This window comes from Fusarium graminearum, chromosome 4 (assembly GCF_000240135.3).
Source record: "Fusarium graminearum PH-1 chromosome 4, whole genome shotgun sequence".
Lineage (NCBI taxonomy): Eukaryota > Fungi > Ascomycota > Sordariomycetes > Hypocreales > Nectriaceae > Fusarium > Fusarium graminearum.
The window spans coordinates 5,065,286-5,076,677 of record NC_026477.1 but is presented as its reverse complement, the minus strand read 5'-3'; the positions used below and the strand labels follow the sequence as shown (position 1 = coordinate 5,076,677).

The following is an 11,392-nucleotide window of genomic DNA, read 5'->3' as shown; positions in this document are numbered from 1 at the left end:
ACAGCAACAAGTTACCACTGCTACAGCATTCAACCCCCATTCACAATGGCTCCTTCAGACCACTCTCTGTCACTTAAGAAACTTCCTTCGAGGGACAACCCCAGTTCCAGTATCTCTTTCACAGATAACCACCCACAACCTCCAGCTACACCCAAAGGTCTCACGCCCCTAACGTCCAAAGTGACTAGCGTTCTCTCGACAACACACTCCGATGCTGAGTTTCGGGATGCGCTGTCTCTTCTTGACGAACGTGGGGTTCGCAACGATGCCGAAAGTCGCCGGCGTGTTCGCTTGGACTTGCAGAGAGAAGTCATTGATAGCAACGGTGAAGTCATTGCCGAATTTGGGCGTGTAGCAGAGGTGCGTTCTTATTTCTTTAGGAGAGATGTATGCCAACATGGAAATAGCAACTTAGGCGAATCAAAACAACCATCGACAAGCTCAACAATGGTTACGAAACAATGAAGAGCCAAGTTGTCGAGGCACACAGGCAGACCTTGCCGGCACTCTCTGAGTCATCTTCTCTGCTGGAGCAAAAAAGACAAGTGGAGGTCAAGCAGGAGCTTCTCGGAGCTTTCAGGAAACATTTCATTATGTCTGACAATGAAGTCGCCGCCTTGACGCAGACGGCCGAACCGGTAGATGACCTGTTTTTTGACGCCTTGAGCAAAGCGAAAAAGATCAGCAAGGACTGCGAGATTCTACTCGGTTTTGAGAAGCAGACACTAGGACTGGAGCTTATGGAACAAACGTCGAAGAACATCAACCTCGGCTTCCAGAAACTTTACAAGTGGATTCAACGAGAGTTCAAGACCTTGAATCTTGAGAATCCGCAAATGAACTCTTCAATCCGCCGAGCGCTTCGGGTGCTTGCTGAGCGACCATCGCTGTTTCAGAACTGCCTCGATTTCTTTTCTGAGGCTCGAGAAAGAATCCTTTCAGACTCATTCTATACTGCGCTGACCGGTACTTCACCATCGGGGGCTGAGGATCCGTCTGTGAAACCAATCGATATGCTGGCGCATGACCCATTGCGCTATGTTGGAGACATGTTAGCCTGGATTCATTCGGCTACTGTCAGTGAACGTGAGGCGTTGGAAGTTCTCTTTGTTGCAGAGGGAGAAGAACTGGCCAAGGGGCTTAAGTCCGGACGAGATGCCGAGATATGGCGTCTCGCCGCCGAAGACGACGAGGCTGAAGCCGACTTTAATGCGCTCAAGGCACTTAATGATCTGGTAGATCGTGACATATCTGGCGCCGCTCGTGTGCTTCGTCAACGGATGGAACAAGTAATCCAAGCCAACGAGGACACCATATCGGCCTACAAACTTGCAAACCTCATCAACTTTTACCGCATTACTTTCCAGAAAACACTTGGCCCCAATTCTAACTTGGTAGACTTAATTGGAGGATTGGAAACTGAAGCGCTACGGCAATTCCGAGCCCTTGTAAGAGACCACATCGCAACTCTACAGGGTGAATTTCAACATGCTCCGTCCGACCTTGGCCCACCCAGTTTTCTACAGGACTCGCTCAAGCAATTCAAGGCTATAGCGAAAACCTACGACTCTTCGTTATCTGCTTCAGAGGATCGTGAAAGTGAGTTCGAGAATGTGTTGACAGAGGCTTTCGAACCATTTGTGGCTGGCTGTGAGAACATGGTCAAAAATATGAGCACGCATAATGGCGGGATCTTTCTTATCAACTGCTTGTCTTCTGCAGTGGCATGTCTAGAGCCATTCGAATTCACGCAACGGAGAACAAAGCAGCTACGTGAGAAATCAGATGAGCAAGCCAAAGGGCTTGTTACCAGTCAGTACCAGTTCTTTCGAAGGGGCTCGGGGCTGGACACCATCTTTTCAAAATTGGAGGAGGACGATGACAAAAATGCCATATCCTTGGATGGGAAAGCTTTGGCTCAGGCAAGCCAGGTATTGGATGACTTTCTCCCATCGGCACTCATGGATGCTATGGACAACTTGAAACATCTCCAAGACTCTAAACTAGCACGGCAAATTACTGAGGAAGCGGCTGAACAGTTTTGCAACGACTTTGAGCAGCTAGAGGAAGCTATAACGGAAGGGGATAGCGAATCCGTGGACTCGGAAGAAGACGAAGGGCTGCGGTCTACCTTCCCCCGAACAACGGCAGAAATCCGCGTCCTGCTTTCCTAAGCCAGAAATATTAGATACCTTGGTTTCATATCTGAAGCGGGTCGATGTCGAGAAACCACAGGCAGATATGTAGATACGTGAAATGAAAGTCAGAGTGTCATGTTGTGATGTGAGCCATGAATAGAACACGTGTTGTGTGGCTGACTCTTCGAATCGTATTGGCTTGTTAGTACATTTCTCCCGTGATCAAGCTACCGATTGTCTCCTTAACTGATGTAGCTGACTTATAGGTTAACAGCTGACAGTAGGAGTAAACGTAAGAATGAACCTACCTGTCTATAGAGTACCCCGCCACCATACTGATTGCGACAAGGGTGGGCGGTGCGAGCCTAGACTACGTCACCGCCTACCCAAGTGGAGTTATCTGCTATTCCATGTCCAGGCACGCGGGACGATCAACCTCATCACGAGCAACCACTGTCAACAAAAGGACCTTTCTATACATTGACCACAAATACAATTCCTCTTTACGGAACTCAGCATATCATCAACCGTGAACTCCTCAATTTGAATACCTGTGCTGAGAAACCCGGTCGATTGGTGTTTCTGCCCGGTATTCTAGCAGAACCTGCTCGCCAAAACGTACAGCATCGCGACGATATTCAACAGTCGGCGGACTTGAGCGCACCCCGTGCCAGTTTCTGGGATACTATGGTATTGGCCTGTAGCCGGAGCCATGTTACGGAACAGGGCCCTGGCTGTTTTGCAGAAGACTTATGATGATAGTTACTTGAGCTGCTCAACTGCCATCTATTATGAAGGCCAGGTAAGGCTGGCTTGTGCCGCTCCCATCAATCGAAGACTAACCACTAATTCTCTTAACAGGGAAGTGAGGCTGAGGCGATGCGACATTGGAGAGCTGCGCTGGATCAAATATACGACTACAACGCAAACCGTGCGCCTCCTTCATACAGCCCACGTACAGATACAGAGAAGGCGTTGCAGGAGGCCCTTAAACAACTTGAACTACAATGTAAAGAACGAATAGACCTCCTAGAGGCTCTCAGAGTGTCACGACAAGAAGATTCGACGCCACCGCCAGGAAAATTGACAAAACGTCCCAGTATACCTGAGGGAAGGGGTTCTTTGGGACAGGGCACAATTACTGCCATGCAATACTCCGAGCTATCAAGACCGTCCCTTCCGCACCGCCCATCGCAACCCCGTCGTACATCATCAGAGCTTGCAATAGTTGATGGATCCAGCACACATCTCGACCCAAACCTCCCAGCCATGCCGCGATCTGCTTCACCTGGAGGACCTGCGCTGCCTCCCAGACCGAACAAGACATTGCGAACACCAAGTCCGGAAAAGTACACGATGCGAACCACTTTGCGTTCTGGGAAACCAGGCGAAAAGTCCACAAAGCCGCGCAAAGCATCAAAGCCTCTCGCCGAAGGGTCAAGCAAGGCCGCGACCTTGGCATGGAGCGCTCTGGGCTCCAGAGACAGATTTGCGAGAGGAACTCAGTCGGAATTCACCCCACCTGCTGCGAGTCCCAGCTCTCGTACTTCACTTGAACAAACTCGAAGACCAGCACCAACACAGTGGGATAGTCACTCACGACGACTTGTTGTGCCTCGGGATCGCGAATTTGATGGAGATGTATCAGGAAATTCGCGGCACTCTGATGAGTACTGCTATACTCGCCCATCAATGCTATCGGTGTCTGCTGCTTCCAGCGCTCTCAATTCTTCCTCATACCAGGACTTGCCATCCTCAGACGTCCATACCACTAGGAATGAACGACCATCAATCTCTTATAACGCAATTGCTTCGCTGTCGCCCCGCAAAGTATCCAAGCAAGAGTCAACTAATGATGTCGAGACGGCCGATGATTCTGGGGAGGGGTTAGAGAGGAGAAATGTTTCCAACAATCTACCGACTAGAAGCACAGTAGTGAGGCCGCCAGCGAGGCCTCAGAAGCCTTCCAAGGCAAATACTGAAGTCGGAGATCGCTCACGACGCCGTAGTCGTAAAACTCAACAAGCTTCAGTCTCTAGTACATCCGATGATGATACAAACCGGTCTGGTCCAAAGCCACGCCGCGTTAAAGCAAAAGAAACTCCCGTAGAAGCTGATTCTGGAGAGGAAACCTCCGATATATCCGAATCCGAAAAGAGCCCCGATGATTTGATCGAATGGAAGAATAAGAAGAAGCAAATACTCAAAACTTTACCCCCAGGAGTTGACTCGGCGGCGGCCGAGCAGATCCTGAATGATATTGTCGTTCAAGGTGATGAGGTTCATTGGAATGACGTGGCCGGTCTTGATATAGCCAAAAACGCCCTTCGCGAGACTGTCGTATATCCATTCTTGCGGCCTGATCTCTTCATGGGCCTCAGAGAACCAGCCAGAGGTATGTTGCTGTTCGGACCACCAGGAACGGGAAAGACTATGCTCGCGAGAGCTGTGGCAACAGAATCCAAATCGACCTTTTTCTCGATTTCTGCCAGCAGTCTGACGAGTAAATACTTGGGAGAGTCGGAAAAGCTAGTGCGAGCTCTATTTGGCTTGGCGCGAACATTGGCACCCAGTATCATCTTTGTTGATGAGATTGATTCGCTATTGTCGCAGAGGTCGGGTTCGGGAGAGCATGAGGCTACCATGAGAATCAAGACGGAGTTCCTCATTCAATGGAGTGACCTTCAACGAGCAGCTGCTGGAAGAGAAACTACTGAGAAGGACAAGGAGAGAGGAGATGCCAACCGAGTCCTTGTTCTAGCAGCGACAAATCTACCTTGGGCCATTGACGAGGCGGCCCGACGGCGGTTTGTGCGACGACAATACATCCCATTGCCCGAACCAACTACTCGCGAGACGCAACTCCGGACTTTATTGGGCCAACAAAAGCACGACCTGTCTAATGAGGACATCCTCAAATTAGTAGGAATGACAGACGGTATGCAGCTTTTGACACAAGCAAAGGGACAACCCAGCTAACCAACATCTACAGGCTTCTCGGGCTCGGATATCACAGCATTAGCCAAGGACGCAGCCATGGGACCATTGCGGTCTCTCGGAGAAGCATTATTACACATGACAATGGATGAGATTCGGCCAATCCAGTTGCTCGACTTCGAGGCAAGTTTGACAACTATCAGGCCCAGTGTCAGCAAAACTGGCTTAAAGGAATATGAGGATTGGGCGCAAGAGTTTGGAGAACGCGGTGGATAGATTGGATAGATTGGAACGAGTCTTTGTATACAGCGTGTCCATAAGGCACGGGTACATTATACGTGCAGGACCATCATGCAACACGGCCCGATAGTATACACTGGAGTCCGGGTATTGGGGTTGCAAACGGGCTAGATGTATAGTATGTCATTTTATATGTTACAAATGGTAGTTTGTTTGAAAGCCCTTGTTTCGCTGTGCGGCTCTCCTCGATGTATCGTACAGAGCCTGGCCATTTTCCCGGCCGGCATGTCTCTATCGTGCCTCGTGTAGGAACCGTCCAGCATTATCCGTTTCGATTTCACCATCAGAGATAGTTGTGGTCATGCGTTGTGACGTTAACATTTAGGGACTTCAGTCCACGTCGCTCGTCGAGGTGTCCAATTTGTGTTTTTGTTGGGCCTCCTCCCAAGCCTGACGTTTGGCATCCTTCTTTTCGTTTACCAGCCGCTTTTCTTCTCGTCTTTTGTTCTCCTCTTCTTGTCGCCTGTCTGCCCTCCGCTCATCTTTGGCAGCCTTCTTGGCCTCGTAATCCGCTATCCTTTCCTCCAATGTGGGCACAGGTGGACGCTCGCTAACAGGAACACCGTAAGGTGCAATTATTTCCTTGATGACGTGACGCTTGTGCTGAGAAGTTGGCCATCCAGGGGCGATGGAAACGACATCGCCTGTTCGTAGGGACGAGTTCGGATCGTGGACTAGATAGTGTTTGGGGTCGGCGAACCACTGGCAAATTTTGTCAGCAAATTGCTTTTCTTTTCCTCGGTCGCATTAAACAGGGCATCTCACCTTGTTGACGGTCTTGTTCCACTTCTGGCCGCCTACTCTGACTTTAACAGTCTTTTCCATAAGACCAGCAGAGACGACAACGCCTCGAAGCTCAGTTGTGACGCGGCGAGCGGCCTTGGCCACTGGCGAAGACATGACGCCGATAGTTCTTCTCTTGGTTTAATTACCGCCTCAAGTGTTCAGCAGGCACACAACGTCGGCAATTCGTCAATTGAACGTCGTCTTGGAAATGATGTTCAAATGTTCAATCCCGAACTCGCAAAGGCTGATCTCAAAAAAGTGACGACCAATCAGATTTGGCATTGGTGCTGTCTATTGATTATGTAATGCAACCGGGAATATTGGCTCCTCCCATAGGTTGGATCTGAGAACCTCACACGACTCACGATATCTTCACACGTGCGAGGTCTAAATGAATGCTACGCAAGTTGCAGTGCTAATAACTATCTAGGTAATAATGGTGAAGAAGAAATCATAGTAGTCAAATAAATTTGAGATTCTCGTGAGTGCCTCTGATATAGCCATAACTGCTTTTTCATGAAATATCTTACTCATATATCCAGGTACTTATGTAAATTGAACTGAATGTTCATCCTCCGAAAGCCCGCCCGTATGTCGGGGGGCCGGGACCCGTAGACCGTAGCGTGAATATCGGAAGAGGTGGGGGGAACATTGCAAAATTTGGCTTGGCCTGAGGGTTCAACACCTTGTCAGTTCAATTGAACCGTGTCAGTACCGCCCGCCGCTTTTTTTTCTTTAGACGAAATTTAATCCTACCTACCTACCTACTACTTACTTCCCATCTTCCCTTGTACGCGACAAACATCCATCTTTCCGAAAACAATCCCAAACATCATCTGACAATTCTCCGTGCATCACTGATTCATACTGTGGCTTGCTTAAGACAAACTCAAGCTACCAACATCAAAGCTTTGCAGCCCCCACTCCCTCCTGTCAATTTTTTCTCTCTCTCTTCATTATGTCCTCGCCCGAGCGTCGAACTGCTGGAGTCAAGCGACCTCGTAAGAACCAAGAACACTCGTATCTGCCATATCTTCAGAGCAACCATTGACATGTCGGAAACTCTAGGCACTCAGTCTCTTCCTCCTCCCTCGCTTCCTCAGCTGGTTGCCGAGCAGAGCACCCCCATCCCTCCTACGGACAAGGACTCTCAGCGTCTGATTGTTGTCTTGTCCAATGCCAGTCTTGAGACCTACAAGGCGTCTCACGGCGGTACCAGCCGCAATCGTGAGGACAAGTATTCACTGCTCAACAGCGATGAGCACATTGGTGTCATGCGTAAGATGAATCGGGACATTAGCGATGCGCGTCCCGACATCACCCATCAGGTTTTAACTCTGAACCCTTGAGTCGGCATTCAACATGCTGACCTTTCTCTTAGTGTCTGCTCACCCTCCTGGATTCCCCCATCAACAAGGCTGGCAAGCTCCAGATCTACATTCATACCGCCAAGGGTGTCCTGATTGAGGTCTCTCCCTCAGTCCGCATTCCCCGAACTTTCAAGCGATTTGCCGGTCTAATGGTGCAGCTTCTGCACCGCCTGTCTATTCGCTCCACCAATTCCAACGAGAAACTGCTCCGCGTGATTCAGAACCCCATCACCGACCATCTGCCGCCCAACTGTCGCAAAGTCACGCTGAGTTTCGATGCGCCACTGGTCAAGGTCCGTGAGTATGTCGAATCCGTGAATTCCAAGGACAGCATCTGCGTTTTTGTCGGTGCTATGGCCAAGGGTGAGGATAACTTCGCCGACTCTCTTGTGGATGAGAAGATTTCCATCAGCAACTTCTCTCTGTCTGCCAGTGTTGCTTGCAGCAAGTTCTGCCACGCTGCTGAAGATGTTTGGGACATCATGTAACGCCCACCCATCCTAAGTGACGTCGGCAAGTGACCGAAGCTGCGATAAACGCCAAACGCCGGCTCGCCCAACGATGATACAACATCGTCGCTGGGTGCAAGACGGTTCGGTGCTAACTTGGAATGCCTGGGGTGTTCGCTGTCGCTTGTTTTTGCAACCAAAACATAGGGCGTTCAACATCGGGTCCAAGACGTGAATGTCGTCTTGATGGGTCTCTTCAACCTGACCCACACTTTCCTCTTTGTTCTTTCTTTTCTGTTGCTCAGCGAGTCTGCTCTGTTTTGCCCCTTAGCATTTGAGGGCTACCTTGCCCGACTTTGTCACAAATTAGACATGCTCACGCCTGGTCCTGCCGATCTAACCAAGCAGCATCTGCTGAAAAGGATACCATCATAGGTCATGTTTGAAACGAGTTGGAGGGAGAGCATGCCGAGACTTAGTACTCCTGGTGATCAGGGTACTTCAATTATGGCCAGGTCATGATGGGTACCTTGATTCATGACTAAACAATTCTCCGCAACGCCATCGTCGACGGACAGACAAGTCGCTCGACAGTTCAAGAGCAATCAATATGTATTGTGATAGAAGATAATGGGATATAAAGTATTCCACAAAGGGTAGCGAATAAGTGAACATGCGTGTGTCAACAAATAAACATCAAACAAGCTCTGGACTTTGACCAAAAGAAGATTTCAGGACTGAGGCCACCAAGTGCGAGAAAGCCCGCTGCAGCTGCGAATACGCATGAGGCTAAAATAGGTTGGAGTAGTACCAATCGCCCCGCACCAGCTTGGTCTCGTGTGTGTCGAAAATCACCAACAGCAAGAGGAATGAATTCAAGTGAAGCGATGGATAGATGGACACATGGCAGACGTGGAGACTGGCGGGCGGGTCACAAAAAAAGCCGGCACTCTTTATAGTGTGCTAAAGGGAGCTCTGGAATGTCGCTTTTTCTGTGACCCCCCACCTTACGGGGCTAGATTCCATATGTGCCTTGGTACCTGTTATGCTAGCTGCACTCACCCACGTCCAGCACCGGGCAAGATAGATCGTTTTGTCGCCATGAATGATCACACAAGGCACAAAACATATTTCTTCAATGATGAGCCTTCCGTAGTAACGTCATTAGTAGCACCTCGTTAAGTTTATCTCATTCATTGTTGTGTTGTCAATTAGGAATCTGCCAGCTTAAATTCCACATGTCCATATCTTGGACAGAAAAACCAGTGTGGATGCATCATCAGTAGACGAAAAAGACGGCCAGGAGGTTGGTTGCGAGTTTGGGCCAAGTCTAAGCTCTGGGGCTAGGCGACACCGGCGAATCATAAACGCACAGTCAGTATATTGCTTCTGTATGCTTCGCGTTGTACGTTCATTAACAAGACCTGGTTTCTCTAAACATCACATTCTCATTTCTTAGTCAGAGTGTTGTTCCGGGTAGGAACGTCAGTATTCATATGAGAGGGACAACTTGGTCCCAAGGCACCTATAGAATATAGAATATGAGAAGCTTGGTAAGACATGGAAGCTGAAGCCCGGGGTTGGCTGGTGCAGGCCGGGGGTTGGATACCGGTGGGGATACGGTGGGCAAGCCGACGTCCGTGAGTCCAGCCGCTGGGCTTGACGTGGTCACGCATCGGTGGCCGGGAGTCATTGGGCGAATACTGTATCCACGAGCTATTCTCCGATGATCGTACAGTATACCTTAGTAGTCGGGGACGCAGAAAGCATAACCTCTTAGCCTCTGCAGCACACTATCTTGCAAAAGAGTGCAGTGCATATTCCTAGATGCCCAATACAAGACACTATTGAGCCATGTGGTTTCCATAGTCATAAATAAGAAACGATTGGGATGCGCACAGGGGTGTACTGCACTGTGCATGCAAGTACTAAGGTCGACAGGCAACGCTCAAAAGTTGGTTTGAGGTCTATTCCAGTTGGGCTGTCTGGCTGTCTAGAACACCTGTACCAATGTACTGACTGGGCAGGCAGGTCGGTCCCTAGTAGGTACTAAGTTGCTGCCCATCCATCGCATCATGTTCCATCCATAACTCCCCCTTCTACCTGCAGGTACCGAGTTAGGACAAGTCATTGCTAGTAGGATCATGGCACATGATGGTTTCCACAACATGGATATCTCCCTAGGTAGGTACTACCTAATATATAACCTATATTCGCATTAAGTTGAAAAGGAGGATTTCAAACTGATCAGCACCAAATCTGGAGAGAAGTCGTTCTTATTTATAATTTGGACTTGGTTGATAAATACAGTAGATTCACTGCCCATTGTACGAACTCTTCATAGCGACCTGAGCACTAAGCTAGCCCGACGTTTTGGTCCAGAATTTGAAGGGTTCAGGGGGTGATCATGAGCGGGTGCTGCCGGATGGCGCGGGGCTAGTGGGCCCTTAACCCAAGACACGATGGACGGGCGGGATTTACGGACACATTCTGTGCCTAATCTCACCTTTATACACCTCCCAGTACTGCCAGAGATGCACAAATACTGTACATTATTCTAGGGTGATTACCTGAGTACATACATGTCACCTTCTTTGACAGCTCACAGCTTTACCTCCCGTATCGAATTCAGGTCTTGTGGCGGTTGTGATTTCATCCGGCATGGTATAATACGATGTGACTCAAGCGACATATGCTCGCACCAAATGAGGAGGAGGACGGTATCAAGGTACCTACACAAGAACACTTCTAACTGTGTTTGACCTTGACCCCCCATGGCTAAGCTGGGCCTGAGAGGGTCAGATGTCAACGAGTCACAGAGCCACAGTCACAAGAGGTGCAGGACTGGGCCGTTCACTCGTTATGAGACGAAGTGGGAGGGTTGGCTGAGACGAGACACCTGAGCCCATCAGTAAGACTGAGCACTGAACTCTAAGGGGTCGATTTTGTAGCAAGTGCCCAGATGCTACCTGTTAACGTAGTACCTAAGCTGGTATATACTAAGAGGTAGGTACTAGGTAGGTTAGTAGGTAGTCAATTAATAAGAGCCCACCATCACAACACCTCTATTTTGAGGGCACGCAGCTGGTCTCTTCTCTTTAGCTGCATCTTCCTTTTCTTCTCTCTTCCTCTTTCGGTTCTCCTCGAGTCTCTTCTCTCCTCTTTTACAGAGTCTCTAGAGTCTCAAGTCCCCTCTCTGAGCAATTGCTTCAATTGTTCCTAAGCATCGCCTGCGCTGCCAGCCTCTCTTCAAGCACCTTGTATTTTCATTTATTATCCAGCATCCTGGCTTCAGGTACTCTTTTTTTTTTTCGCATTGACTCATTGATCGGGAATCACGAGGATTATCTGTGATCTCGGATACCAATCGATCTTTTTACGCCCTTGAGTATCTCACATCTTGAACCTGGGT

At 49.2% G+C, this 11,392-nt stretch overlaps 4 protein-coding genes across 4 annotated transcripts; 3 read left to right on the top strand and 1 right to left on the bottom strand.

The window, feature by feature from the left end:
- Positions 1-45: 45 nt before the first annotated feature.
- Positions 46-2,174, top strand: FGSG_09850 (uncharacterized protein; the record flags this gene model as incomplete). The annotated part of the gene is made up of 2 exons (XM_011329528.1): positions 46-360; positions 408-2,174. The coding sequence occupies 2 exons, from the start codon at positions 46-48 to the stop codon at positions 2,172-2,174; spliced, it is 2,082 nt and encodes a 693-aa protein (XP_011327830.1).
- Positions 2,175-2,850: 676 nt separating this feature from the next.
- On the top strand, positions 2,851-5,534 carry FGSG_09851 (uncharacterized protein; the record flags this gene model as incomplete). The annotated part of the gene is made up of 3 exons (XM_011329527.1): positions 2,851-2,940; positions 3,000-5,076; positions 5,131-5,534. The coding sequence occupies 3 exons, from the start codon at positions 2,851-2,853 to the stop codon at positions 5,349-5,351; spliced, it is 2,388 nt and encodes a 795-aa protein (XP_011327829.1). The 3' UTR covers positions 5,352-5,534.
- A 171-nt stretch (positions 5,535-5,705) lies between these two features.
- FGSG_09852 (uncharacterized protein) lies at positions 5,706-6,275 on the bottom strand (the record flags this gene model as incomplete). Its single annotated transcript, XM_011329526.1, has 2 exons — positions 5,706-6,077; positions 6,141-6,275. The coding sequence occupies 2 exons, from the start codon at positions 6,273-6,275 to the stop codon at positions 5,706-5,708; spliced, it is 507 nt and encodes a 168-aa protein (XP_011327828.1).
- A 648-nt stretch (positions 6,276-6,923) lies between these two features.
- FGSG_09853 (nucleolar essential protein 1) lies at positions 6,924-8,688 on the top strand. Its single transcript, XM_011329525.1, has 3 exons — positions 6,924-7,162; positions 7,230-7,489; positions 7,543-8,688. Exons 1-3 carry the CDS (start codon positions 7,120-7,122, stop codon positions 8,017-8,019), a joined length of 780 nt encoding a protein of 259 aa, XP_011327827.1. The 5' UTR covers positions 6,924-7,119; the 3' UTR covers positions 8,020-8,688.
- The last annotated feature ends 2,704 nt before the right edge of the window (positions 8,689-11,392 follow it).

Excerpts from the sequence above, each read along its gene's own strand:
- FGSG_09853 (XM_011329525.1), top strand. The coding sequence starts at position 7,120 with ATGTCCTCGCCCGAGCGTCGAACTGCTGGAGTCAAGCGACCTC. Across the intron at positions 7,163-7,229 it reads TGCTGGAGTCAAGCGACCTC|GCACTCAGTCTCTTCCTCCT; the intron begins GTAAGAACCAAG and ends CGGAAACTCTAG. Across the intron at positions 7,490-7,542 it reads GTCCCGACATCACCCATCAG|TGTCTGCTCACCCTCCTGGA; the intron begins GTTTTAACTCTG and ends CCTTTCTCTTAG.